This window comes from Harpegnathos saltator, unplaced genomic scaffold (genome assembly GCF_003227715.2).
Source record: "Harpegnathos saltator strain DR-91 unplaced genomic scaffold, Hsal_v8.6 scaffold485, whole genome shotgun sequence".
Classification (NCBI taxonomy): domain Eukaryota; kingdom Metazoa; phylum Arthropoda; class Insecta; order Hymenoptera; family Formicidae; genus Harpegnathos; species Harpegnathos saltator.
The window spans coordinates 528,986-543,170 of record NW_020230299.1 but is presented as its reverse complement, the minus strand read 5'-3'; the positions used below and the strand labels follow the sequence as shown (position 1 = coordinate 543,170).

The window sequence follows — 14,185 nt, the reverse complement described above, 5'->3', positions numbered from 1 at the left end:
ATGGTAGGAGAGACGAGAGAGGAAATAGGAACGGGAGAAGATAGAGGGGGGACAAGTGTACATCGTAAATTCCCTTTGTCCGACCTCCTCGAGCGGACGACAACCCGCAGCGGGCCGCGGTTGTTTCCTCGGGCGCGATCTTCGCCGAGGCGGAAGTGAAGCTGAATGCCAAGACTAAGACAAATTTGTTTATTTGCGACGGGCAACAATGAGAGCCCGGCAGCTCCTGCGGGAATTTGACGCGGACGGGGAAACGCGCAGCGCCTGGCGAAAGGACCCGGCGAGATAGGCGATCGCCGGTGTAACGGACGGTTTCATCGCGTTTCGCGGCGTTTCGAGCCTGAGCGTTAACATTGTGTTGCAAATGTTGCATTGTATTACAAGATTGCGCGATCGAGTCTTCCCCGGGCTTTGCCCTTTGCGTCACAGTGCGACATATGTGTCCCGCTTATATTTTCTTCATTTCTCGATTATATTTCATAGAATTCGTCAATTTTGATCATTCCTTTTTGCTCATCCACTATTCGAATACTTAATTATGATAAATGTTCATTGATTTCATCAATATTGCTTATATTTTCTTTGTTATAAACAAATTAAGACGAAAAGCATTTTTTTTAGAATAAACTCGTTTCTGAAAAAAAATCCCCCATAAACATACTGTTTTCTTCACCTAAATTTATATTTTTGAGGTCGCTGATTACTAATCCGCTATCAGATTTTGGTAAAATGAAGTACTTTTTTTGTTTTCATAAACAAAATATTGAAGTTAAATTTTGAAAATTTGTAGAATTGGTCTTGAAAATTTGATATTCTACATATCGTTTTGCTACAAAGAAGCAGTTTTCTTATTATATTTATATATCTATATTATATTTATCATTTTCTTATTATATTTATATATCTATATTATATTTATCATTCTGAAGCCGCTAATTACGAATCCATTGATAAATTTTTGTTATATTAGTATTTTTCATGATACAAACAAAATATTGAAGGAAAAATGAAAGAAAAAAGAAAAGTTTTTCTCTTTACATTCATAGTCTTGAATTTGTTACATATGTACAAATAGTTGAAAAATTTATCGAATATTTTGCTATAAGCAATTTATTCATTATTATTCCGACAAATAATGATTTTTCTTTGCAAAGGAAGCGACACATGTTTCTACGTATACAAGTTTGGATGTGCTAAACACAAATTTGCTATTAGAATTGACCTAGGCATTCAATCTTCTCAGTGAATAATTTTTGTGACGGATTCATCAACTAAATATCCTTTCAAGCCGTCATATTGCGTCTTCCATCTTGGATCGCATTTTTTCGAAATTCTGATGGCAGATGCGAACTCAGCGATCCTAGAAACATTTAGATAGAATCATTTTTGTAAGAATTCGACCACTCGCTTAATTGCGTGATTCAAAGGGTTAATCAAGGAGACGGAGTCGTGTCACGCTGTATGATTTCTTCCCGTACAGTCGTGCTCCGGATTTTTTCATGAATGATTATTTTGAATTTATGAGCACTTTGTCTGAATAAACATGACGCATTTTAGTCGAAGGAGACAGAATGCCTTATATATAGGAAAGTCCTTTCAAGGAACAGAAATTCAGTTCTCTTCGGGCCAAAGCGCGTTCGGTTCGTTCATCGTCACGTCGAATCAACTAATCTCCCTCATTTCTCTTTAATCTTTCCTTCGCATGAGAAAATCCGCGGAACGGTGAAAGAAGATCGAGCATAGCATGATGGCGTTCTTCGAGAGATACACCATCGCGTGACCATAACTAATTAATATTATTCGGGCGACGGGTTCAGAGCATTGCACGCGATTCCGCAACGTAAGATTTGTTTTCGAGCGGCTTCCACGCGCCGGGACCTGGTTCTTTGACGCTCAGATACCCGGTGTCGTTTACTTATTCAGGAGGAGGAGCTGCATCACAACGTCACCGCCGGCGTGGTGCTGTCCGACCACTCGTTGGTGCTGCAGAGCATAACTCGAGAGTCCGCCGGAGGGTACACCTGCATGGCCGCGAACGTCGAGGGCCGCGCCAAGTCCAACGTAGTCAATCTCGAGGTTATGTGTAAGTATGTTTTACGCGCTCTTGCCCGACGGCGAGAGGAGCGAGCCCTCATGAAAGCGTCGTCGCTTTAATGGCTCGCCGGCACGGCACGAGCTTCCCGCTATGAGACTTGCGAGACGAGCTGCGACTCTTGCGCTGTCGGTTTTTCATTATTAAGCTTCGAATTCGGCGGAATTCGAAACGAGAGAGAGAGAGAGAGAGAGAGAGAGAGAGAGAGAGGGAGAGAGAGAGAGAGAGACAAACCTCGAGTTGACATTTAGAAAACGATTACCGAACGAGTGCTTGTTAACCGGAAAATTTCGGTGGAATATTCTACGGTACGGTAGAATACGGTCAGTTTCCGCTACGCGTCTATCGCCTGGAGCTCGCTAAAATTCCAAGAGGAAGAGATCTCGAGTTGACTTTTAAAAAATATACCAAGCGCTTATTAATTGGAGGATTTATATGCGGGAATCTAGGTCAAAACTTCCAACTGCGGCCACACGCGGTGATCGACGTTTCTCCTATCTGTTACTTTCCCGATATCAGACTGTCGTTTCGAGCTCAACGAAGTCCGATGGGGAAATAACGAGAGGCCTCGAGTTTGATATTTAAAAAGCATGCTGAACGAGCGCGCTTGTTGATCGAAAGAATGAAAGATCAGACGAAAGATCTCAAGGTGCGATAAGACGCGATTTCTTCCTCTCTCCCTCTCTCCCCCTCTCTCTCTCTCTCTCCCTCTCTCTCTCTCTCTTCGGTTCCGCCCCGTGGCTGACCACGGACGGACCTATACTACTACTTGCGCAACGTCGCCGATATTTTACGGCGTATCCGCGCGTCGCGTAAATCCTTGCGCGCTCGGTTTTGCAATATCGGAAAGTATAAATAAAACGGCTGGTTATGTCGACGGGGGCTCCGCGGACAGTTATCGATCCTTTATCCGCGCCCTGTGCTACCGCGCCCATAGTGCACACATGTATGACGTTTGTGCGAAGGAATCGAGGCAGATCCGAATCTTTTGTTCAACGCGGTATCCAGCCATGTTTCACACGACGAGAAGCGGGAATGTCGGGATATTTTTTGGAAATTTCAGGCCGTCACGCTGGGAAAGCGCGCGCGCGACTGCGCGCGACTACGCGATGTGACTTCGCGGAATGTTGTCGCGTAACGCGTAATGTGTAGAGAACCGTAACTTCTTACCGGCGACGCGGCGCGAAAGCGACGGGAATGTCAAGTGCGCCACGTTCGTCTTCGCCGACTCGCGAGAATCCGCAGCGTAATGTGCGGATACGCCGTTCTCTCTCGTTGCGAGAACGGTAATAGAGATACGTCGGTTTAATGAACCGCGTGTAAAGCGCTCCGTTTCACGTACGGCCGCATATTTCGCGCACGCGATATAATTATTAATTAAATCATCTATTAAATCCCGAGCCGAGCCTGCTGCGCCGTGGGTGCGCGCCTATGTACACACGCGTGTAACGTTAACTTACTTCGCACGTATTTTGGTCAACAAAACATGCATGGCTCATATTGTTCGGCATATTATGCCAAATTCAATACGTTATGTACAAACACTGTCCTCTAATTAATTAACAGTGAGCGCTTAGTTGGCTCCGTGTTTGATTACTGATATAATGCCAAACGCGAGAGTTTATTCAAGTAAGATTAAATGACGTTCTACCGCAGGGAAAAGCGCGCTTGGTAAAACGCAAAGTAATTTCGCGACCCGACTAATCTTTCAAGCGTTGGAATTCAACGTTGAAATTCTCTTCATATAGACTCTCGAAACGAGCGAAATATCGAAAAGTTAACACACGCGCGTAAAAATCCACGAGGCACACTCCAGACAACCACGTGTGTTTGTTCCGCAATCCTTCGCGCAGCCGTATTCGTTTCTCTCTCGCAAACAATTAAACCGCGTAATAATCAGATCACTGGTATTCGGAGTAATGCTTTATCATCATTTACGGTATCATCACTGGTACTTGGTTGATAAATTATGATGGCTTGTAATAATTATATCGCATGCTAAGACGCTGCATTTCAGTAGCTCTAAGTTGTGTATTTCGCAGAGTGTTCATGTGAAAATATTTCATAGCCTGTTTTTTCATTCTTCCCTGTTCCCTCAGCCGAATTACCTCCAGTATACCCTTCATTAGCATATCACGCCCTCGCGTGAGTGAATTTCCTGCCAGCGTGACCCAACGAAGCGCCAATCTATTTCGTTATGCCGCAGTCGCGCCCATTTGCAAGCACGTGCTCAACTCAGACGGCTGGTGGCACCAAAACGCCACCCCGCCGCCGTTCAACGTGCCGGAGGAGGTGCACGGCGCCCTCAAACATGAGACCATAAGTCTGGTCTGCGAGGTCGAGGCCAGCCCTACCACGGTGACCTTCCATTGGACCTTCAACAGCAGCGGCGACCTCAACGACGTTCCGTCCACCAAGTACAGCAGCCAGGGTACTCTCAGCAGGCTCAACTATACCCCATCCACCGATATGGATTATGGGGTGCTGGGGTGTTGGGCTAGCAACGCGGTCGGCCATTCCAAACAACCCTGTTTGTACCAAGTCATCGCCGCAGGTTCGTATCAGTTTAGCCTGTCTTCCTTCTCACGATATCAAGTTTAATTCTTAGCCTGTCTCCTCCCCCTAAATATCCCTCAAGTGATATACGGAAGGGGGGGCGGGGAGTGTTTTAGACACCCGGGTCACCCCGGGATTTTTTTGTAAACGCGACATTTTAGAGGAAAATGTTTCAGGCAAAAGTTGTAGGGCTTCAAAGAATCTATTTATTCACGCTATGAATTTGACCTTGGGATAACCTTGAAAAGCCCAACATCAAGATCACCGTAAAAATTTTTCATGGAAACGCCAATTTTTTATTACACCGTTTTTCCCACCAATTAATTTGAACAACTTTTGTCTAAAACATTTTTCTCTAAAATGTCGCGTTTACGAAAAAATCGGGTGACCCGAGTGGTCTGAAACACCCCGTACAAGCGGGATCGTAAAGGTTAAGACGTGTTTATTTGCGATACTAATTTCGGTAAACGAATTTCGACTATAATGAGAACATCGTGGGACGATACTCATCTCTTTGATACGACAAATCGACGATTTACAAGAACCGTCCGTTTATCCGTTAAGGATGCAGCGAAATATTTTGTGTCGTGTTTTTCAGTCTATTAACGATACCAGTCACCATATCGACAGCTAAGTGGATCAACCTTTATATGGCCCCAATTACACGCTCAATCTCAGATCAGTGGCGCGGCAAGAAGACCTCGGGTCAATTGTGACTACGAGGATTGGTTATTTACCGCTACATGCGTTACTTATCGCGAGCCGATCGAAAAATTGCCTCCGTTTTTACACATCCCGAACTCTATTTTCTACGTGGAAGCGCGTTCAGCTCGGTACGTCCCGGGGTTCGTTTGCGTATAACGCGAAATACTATTAAACTGACGACACGTGTAAAAAAAGAGCGCAACAAAACAGATTTACAGGATCCGTAAACTATCGGTTGTCGGTGTACAACAAATATTAAACTTGCAGTATGATTTCAGTTTCCCTGTGAAAAAGAAACAAAAATTGTTTGCTGCGCTGAATATCCCCTGGAAATAATTGCACGTGTGCTTCGCGCATCGCACCGACCTTGTCCATCGATTTATCGTAGACGCGCACATGTAATATCTAGTAATATCTGAATTTTCCATCTAATGCAGAAATGCGCGGGAGTTTGTCTTCGCGTAATCAAAGAATTCTTCGCGGAGCGTTGAGACACGAAACTATTACCATCGCATTTCCCTTTCCCTTCCTTTCTTGCCTTCTCTCTTCCTTTTGTAAAATGAATTTGAATGATAGATACAGAGGAGAAGATCGTTCGCGCGCTCGTCCGTCCGTTCGTTTCCATTAAAAAATACCGCTCGCGCTAAAGAATAACGTTTCATTACTCTCCGCAAGAGCAAACGTTGCGCAATGCGGCTCGTCCATTTCTCTCGTGTCCCTACGCGTTTTCGTCGCAAAGGGATTACTCAGTCCTGAAAGGGTGTAGGACGTCTTTTTCTGATGGATTTACTGGTTACGAAACGAGACAAGCAAACCAGAGCGCGGACGATATTATCTATTCGAAACACGTATCGCACCTGATTGTTATTCATTATTAATTGTTATGCTCCTGCCCGATACACGTTCCATATTATTGTGCACAAACGTTAATCCATAATTAGCGGCGACGTAACAATTATTGCATTCGGATAATTTAGTAGTTTGCAGCATCGTAACTAATGGCATCTTTTAATTAATTTCATAATTAAGTAACATAATACCGGGCGGAACCGGGTTATAAAGCTGACCGCCGTTATCTACGCAGGGCAAAGAAATAATATTTAGGTAAACTAATCCTCTCAGCTTTTCCAAATTCAATATTGTACGGCTGCATATTTGCGAACACACTAGTTCCGCGGCTGCGCCAGATTTATCGCATCGAAATTGTAAATTTGGCAGAATCCTCCCCCCTCCTCTAGCAGCTCAAAATCTCCTGCATTCGGAGATAACACTTTCTCGCCGTGCGTATCGTATCTTCCACAAATTCGTTGTAAAATCCGAAATGGATTAGTACGCAATTTCCACGGATGAGCGCAAGAAATCGAAACGATGAAGCAAACACATTTTGCTGCTCATCGCTCGCGCAAAACAGTTTCATGTCTCGCGCGGAAACTACGCGGAAATCTGACAGGCGAGATGGTGAGAATTAGGAAGACGAGTGATAAAAATAAATAGGAATAAGAATGGAGAAGGGAAGGAGAGAGAGAGAGAGAGAGAGAGGAGAGAGGAAGAGAGAGAGAGAGAGAGAGAGGAGAGAGAGAGAGAGAGAGAGAGAAGAGAGAGAGAGAGAGAGAGAAGAGAGAAAGAGACAGAGACGCGACGTTGCACGAAGAGGCGCCACATCGAAATTCGCCCGCGTTGGTTGCGCGTTTTTTTGCAGAAGTTTAATGAAAACCATAATTGAATATGTTCATTACGAAGTATAACGCCTGTCGCGCCGCTGCCGCCGCCGCCGCCGCCCGGTGGTTCCTGGATCCGACAATGCACCGGGAAAGTCTTGTCCGTTTCGTGCTACGCGGCCAGCCGCGTTTCCGACGGACAGAAGCACAGCCGCGCGCGGACGGACGGACAACCGAATCGATTTAGTCCGCCGGATACAGCGACGCAGATCAGTCGCTTGCGGACTATACTTTGCCGGGGGCCGCCGCGCCGGCACGACCCGTCCGTGCTCTCTGTCTCTCTCCCTCGCGGTAATTGGGGACATAATTTATTACGCGCGCTAGCTCGATGTATTCCTTATGTAATTACCAGACACTGGTTTTATCCTGCTTTTTTCGGCCAATTTTTTCTGGCACACCGGAAAGCGCACTCGGGCGCATTCTCCGCGCGATCGAGACCCTCTTCTCATCATCGATGGTCTCGTCTCTAACATGGACCTTCCGGGACGCGCTTGATTTCGGTCATTTCTTTCCCTCTCTTCCTCAGTTTTTATTTTACTTCGTAATACGGCACTAAATCGACTTAATTGGGGCGTGACAACGGTGCCCGTCGAACGGACGATACCTAACGGACATGAAAGCAGAAAAGAAGAAGAGGGAACAAAGTCCCTTGATTTGTCCCGTAACAAACCTATCGAGTTTCATCGACGTCGAAGTGGCACGGTTCGTGCAGTTTCATCTGCCGTCACACCGAACAACGTGATTTTTCGCGACGCGAGTGTTCAATTACGTTTAATTGGAATGACGACGACCGAGGACGGTAAACGCGAGCGTCGTTATTCTCAATGCGTGTTATTCTCGTAAGCTAGCCGTGAAGGGGCCGTAAACAAGAGTCGCAGTAGCAACCCCGCGATGTAACGTGTAATCTCACGTTGGACTGCTACGAACGAGAAGGTAGGACGTCCAAAAGCGATAAAGTCCGACCTCGATTCGTCGAGTACGCTCGAGAGAGAGAGAGAGAGAGAGAGAGAGAGAGAGAGAGAGAGAGAGAGAGAGAGAGAGAGAGAGAGAGAGAGAGAGAGAGAGGAAGAGGAGAGCGCCCAGTTATAAATCTATTGCGAATGCACCGATGTCCCAGAACTGCGTGCCGTTAGCTCCTTCAGTCTTCACTTTTCCCGAATTCCCGGAGAAAGAAGCGAGAATTTTTTCGGCAAAGTCCAAGCGAGAAAAACAACGGCAATACCTCTGAGAAACTTTACGAGGATCGGACGTAATTTCCAATGAAACGAGCGGCCGGCTGTAGCCGCGCGCTTGCGCGTAATATCGCGTCAGACCGCCGCCGAAAAAACGAAACTTTAATATTTTTCTCCAGGTAACGCCTTTTAATAAAAACTCATGCACGAGTCACGACTGCTCCTAATTGAGCTGGCAGTGCGCACACGGCTGCTGCAATCTCTTCGCCTTGTTTTTTTTTCGAACCGGAAATGTTGGGGAGGCTCGATTAAGTCTAAATATACGGATGTATGAAGAGTAATGGAAAATTTATGTGCGGCCCTAAATGTCAGAGAGCATCAAAATCGCGTTCTCCGATAATTTCAAGCTGAGAGAAGAAGAGAGAAAGACACAGAAAGGTTGTGAAAGGGACTGAGAGAGGGACAGAGGAGAAAATCTCGCTTTAACAAAAATTTAATTTAGATCATACGAGCGATATCAGAGAAACGCAGCGTCGCAAATTAGACGATCGCGAATACGTCTATCGACGAAATCTCCCGCGAAAAGAAAATAGCCATAAATCCGTCGGTGGAGATACGCGGCTGAAAGCAAAACAGTGAGACACCGGTATAAATTCTCCCTAAATTCGACGTAATTTCGAATTCAAGGCGAACGCGAGATAGTTATAAATTTCCGTCGTATCCCCTCGAGAACCGGTACGCGGCCTCGAGTTACACGCGCGATATGAGCGCGGATAATAAAACAGATGACGAAAAACAACCGCCTGAACCCAGCGCTTTAATCCGCAGCCGCGCCGTCTGTAACCAACGACGGTGCTATTAGCCCCGACTATTTTCTTCCGTTTTGCACTTTCCGGGAGATTAGCGATGGCAAAAGCAATTGCGCGCGATGCGCCGCGAAAATAAATGCAGTGGAACCTGCAATAATGGCAGAATGCGCGCACCGCGTCGACGACAACGACGACGACGACGACGACGATGACAACGATCCTTCGAACCCATCTCCGTCTTGTTCTACTTATTGTACTCGCGTCGCGGCAACGACGTCGCGCTTCTCGCCGTATTCGAGTCGGCACCTTTGGAAAATGTCTCGAAAGACAGAGAGAAAAGGAAGAGAGAGAGAGAGAGAGAGAGAGAGAGAGAGAGAGAGAGAAGAGAGAGAGAGAGAGAGAGAGAGAGAGAGAGAGAGAGAGAGAGAAATACGCGATTTTATCTCCGTTTCTTCCTTTTACACAATCCCCATAAATTCTATCTACTTGAATGCTCGCCGCTAGAGTCAACAATATAAAAGGAAAGCGAATTAACGTTATTTTGAGATGCCGATTCGGCATTAAACTCGTCTGAAGAGGAATTTATCGTACGAAGGCAGACACGCGTGTGACAGCGCGCCAGCGCTTTGTCTTCAAAAACGATCGCGTATCACTGACTATTGAGATGAATAAAAGGAGAAAAGGAAGATTGAAAGAAGAAGAAAGAAAAAGTTGATATTTTCGGTGAGTTAATTCGGTTGTGTTAACGGACAAGATATCGGCGCTGTCCTCGGGGGACAGGCAGCGCTGCGGGATTTTTCGGTCTCGTTTGTGTACAACGCGATTCAGTTAATGCACCACCGTGTGGCGTGGTCGATAATGACGCTCCCGGAACATAATTTCATTGCCCCAAAAACGGACTGGCATTGCGACGCAATTTGCGCCGGGCAATAAAGCGAAATTCGCGAAATGACTCGACCATGCCGCAGCAATCTCTCACTTTTTTTTTTCACGTCGTCGAAACTTTGCGGAGAGCGCGGGCAAAATCTCGTAGTATTTGCCTTGAACGAATTTGTCGTAAGGAAAAACAAGAAAAAAGAGAGAGCGAAGGAGGGAGAGAGGGAGGGAGGGAGGGAGGGAGAGAGAGAGAGAGAGAGATACATATATATAAGATGTCCATTTTAATTATGCACCCCGACTAGTATCACGGACAATGGTCGGATGAAAAAATATTTTAGACAAAAGTTGTTTAGTTTGAAGGGGAACATAAGACAGCGATATCATTTTGTTTACAGATGGCGCCACTTTCGAAATATTCACTAATCATCACTTTTCTTAAATGGAAATCCCAATTTGTTATATCATATTTTTCTACCAATTAATTTGGACAACTTTTGTCTGAAACATTTTTTTTGTTTATCTAATATTTTTTAAAATCTTTAACCCTTTAACTGTCGAGATAACTCGAGTGTGGAAAAAAATGGCGGCCTTGCTACGATCGAGTTTACTCGATTTGGACTTTTAATATGTAATACCTATTTAATTTAGTTTGTAAAAAGCACTTGAATTGAGCGGGCATATAGTGCCATCTCTTATCATTATAAAATATTTTATAATTGTAAAAATAACTCAGCAAAGAGGGTCATACTGGTCATTTAATATCTCAGCAATTAAAGGGTTAAGGACTAACTCGGTAACTTTTCCAAGATTTAGCTTACAATATCTTGGTAACTGTTTATCGGAAGAAAAAGTGGGGGATATACTAGACTCTTTTACTTTATTTAGTCTCAAGAATACGCTATGCCCTAATACAATATTGCCCTAACTTTTGTTAGCTTGATAATTTTAAAATTTCCAAAGGTCAACAAGTTAAAAAGTTAGAGCACTATATTATAACAGTATATTCTTGAGACCAAATAGAGTGTAAAAAAGTTTAACATCACTTTTCCTTCCAACAAATACTTACCGAGATATCGTAAACTAAATCTTGGAAAAGTTATCAAGTTTTCCTTAAATATCTTAAAAAATATTAGGCAAACAAAAAAATATTTAGACAAAAGTTGTCCAAATTAATTGGTAAAAAAGAATGATATAATAAAAAATTATGGGTTTCCATTTAAGAAAAGTGATGATTAGTGAATATCTGAAAGTAGCGTTATTTGTCAAACAAAAAAAACGTTGTCTTATGTCCTTTTTCAAACCAAACAACTTTTGTCTAAAACAGTTTTTCATCCAACTACCTTCTGCAATGCTAATTGAGGTGCCCGATTAAAATAGGATACTCCGTGTATATATAGAATATATAATTTTGCTAAAATAATTAAACACACACATACACATACACACATCCCCGTGAAAAACATCAAGAAATATGGACAACTAGCAATTATATTATTATAGGAGGAAATTAATGTCAAACATTGTAAAATCACGTTTGATAATCAGAATGTAAAACATTATGTATGTAAAATTCCTGAATAGTAAGAAAATAATTTATATTAGATTATTATCCGTTAGTCTCATTTTGTCAAATATTTCCTCAAATAAATATTTTCATCGATCCCCTTGTAAAGCATGAAAAATAACGTTTGCTGCGTTTTTTCGTGGATTGAATTTATCTCGCTTTGATTTGTTTAAAAATATGACACATGTTTCGGAGTTATATGCACAAAAAGATCGGAAATGTACTCGAGAATACTTTTATTTTTATCCGTTACGTAACCATCGCCTGCGCGCGCGCGCGCGCGCGCGCGCGTGTGTGTGTGTGTGTGTGTGTGTGTGTGTGTGTGTGTGTGTGTGTGTGTGTGTGTGTGTGTGTGTGTGTGTGTGTGCATGTTTGATCGCAACAAATTGATTTTCATTAACGTTTTCATATATAGTTATATTAAACTTTAATCCTGATAAGATACGGTCAATCCCACAAGAGAGCACACTAATTAACTCGTCAAATTCTTCCCAACCTATCAGTGCTATCGATTCGCTTTGACATCGTCAAAAGCATCCTTATATTTTTATCCTTCCCTGCGTCTCTTCCCTTTCATTTAAAACATCGTTATTATTTGAGACGTATTCAGAACTTATTTGAAACATCGTTAAAAGATAGAACGAGGTAGAATACATGCCGAGACAGAATAAGAGGACAAAACTAGATATGAGAGAGAAAGAGAGCGACCCCGTTTGAAAAATGAAAATGTCTCCTTTGAAGAAGCGACTCCGCGACTTTCTTAATCGGTCACTGCGCCCTCCCCCCTACCCCTTCGCTCTCGCGATCTTCAAAGCCGTTTCTTCTTCGCAGGCAGACCTTACCCATTGCAGAACTGCACCACCTACAACCAGAGCGGCTCCTGGGTGAGGATATCTTGCGTCGAGGGATACGACGGTGGTCTGCCGCAGAAATTCGTCGCCATCGTGGGTAAACGTCGTCTAGAGTCCCCGAGCCCATACTGGGAGTTTGAGCTATCCAAGCCGACGAAGATCGCCCTTTACGCGGTGAACGCGAAAGGCTCCAGCGAGCCGTTCACCATAGTAGTCGCTTTGAAAGGGGTAGCCAAGTTCACCGGTAAGTTTCCGCGGAGTCCGAACGGGTCTATCGTTGGTCGATGAGCGAGGAGATAACTCACTCTGAGCGCATCGCCCCCCCCCCCCCCAAAGACCCGACCCGATCATTCTACGCAGACTGTTTGGTAATTGGCGATGCAATCTCGTTCGTTACAAAGTGAGGTCTGCCTTTACTTTGACGTCGGCCAAGTTTCGTCTCAACACTCAACTCATATCGTTCGTCTCTTTCCGCGAATGAGCAAGTCACGATGCGCAAACGTGCAAACGCGCGAGGAGATTAAAGCGCGATTGAACGTCAGCGGAATCGGCCAACGTAAAGCCCGTCGAATCAACTCGGAGAGTAATGTTTCTCTTGTTTTCTTTCCTCTTTTTTTCAATTTTAACATTCGTCAGAGCTTTTTCTGTCTCTGCGTATGTATGCGCGTGTACGCTGCTGTATCGTCGGCACGGTTCGCGTAGCTCATGCAATTTACACTGCCAGAAACATTAAAAGTCTATGGCACGACGCCTGGAGAAAATCCCAAGAAAGCCCGTCTCCTTAATCCTCTCAATCGCGATGCAAATAAAGTCGAATGCCGCGGAATCGATATCTCATACCCTCCCATAGGGGAGCCTTGCCAGTGCTTTTTTTCTTTCTTCCATCGAGCGCCCTTTATTCCGTTTTCAACCCCCGGCGAGCTGACGTTCGCATCAAATCGCAGCTTATCGATCGACCAGCTGGCCCTTCGCTCGTTATTCGGACTTCGGCAAAAAATATGGTGTGGTAAAAATCATATATCGCGGAAAATCCACGCCTCTACCGACTCCTGTGTATAAATTTCCCTATTGCAAAAGAGAGAGATGGGTAGAGAAATGGAGGGAGCGAGAACAAAAGAGAGAGAGAGAGAGAGAGAGAGAGAGAGAACGAAAAAAGAAAAGAGGAAAAAACATGCTTGACAAAACGTGTATACTGTAAAAATTACGGTGATGAAGAGCTCTGCCTTGTTTAACCGCAAAAGACCGCAAACGCGAACGTGGCTGTTTGATGAAACGCGGCGCTCTCGAACACGCAATACCCGCGGCATTCTTTTCATTCGGGTCGCGACGAGTAAACAGGCCGCGAAGAATGCGCAATCATTTCGCCATCACGCATCATAAGCTCGGCTGTACTGAGCCAATAGAGAGCGAATGGTACGAGGCGAAATGGGCACACATTGTTATTTGAATTATATTCGAGTTTACTCGCCATATATCTCTGGCGATTCGATCGTCGCATCGGCTCAAGTTCCCGTATTGTCGGCGCGATGAAATCAACACGGCGGATATGGCGGACGTTCTCCGAGACGAATTTTCTCGCGCATCTTTCTCTCTTCCCACCAATTCTAATTTCCTGTCTCTCCTTACACTTGAGCGCTCGCGTATTCAGCAAGAAGAACGGACACGTAAAGTCTCTCGCGCTTCAATTTGCTCGGTCGTAGCGTCACGTCAACCGGAAATGCCAACGGCGACATGCAAATGATCCCTGTTGAACAGTTCGCCGCGCGGAGAGGTCAACCCTGGTCGTGGCCGTTGCCGGTTTCGCTGAAACATGTGCGGTCGAGCCTCGCGGAAAATTTA

The 14,185-nt window shown here is 44.6% G+C and overlaps 1 protein-coding gene across 4 annotated transcripts in view; it reads left to right on the top strand.

The window, feature by feature from the left end:
• The window catches only part of LOC105182029 (nephrin), a 254,625-nt gene that overhangs the window by 233,773 nt on the left and 6,667 nt on the right, over nt 1-14,185 (top strand). For all 4 annotated transcript variants that reach the window (XM_025302282.1, XM_025302281.1, XM_025302284.1 and 1 more), the window contains 3 exons: nt 1,924-2,083; nt 4,299-4,646; nt 12,327-12,590. In XM_025302282.1, coding sequence (XP_025158067.1) covers nt 1,924-2,083; nt 4,299-4,646; nt 12,327-12,590 — 772 coding nt within the window. The remainder of the gene's footprint in view (nt 1-1,923; nt 2,084-4,298; nt 4,647-12,326; nt 12,591-14,185) is intronic.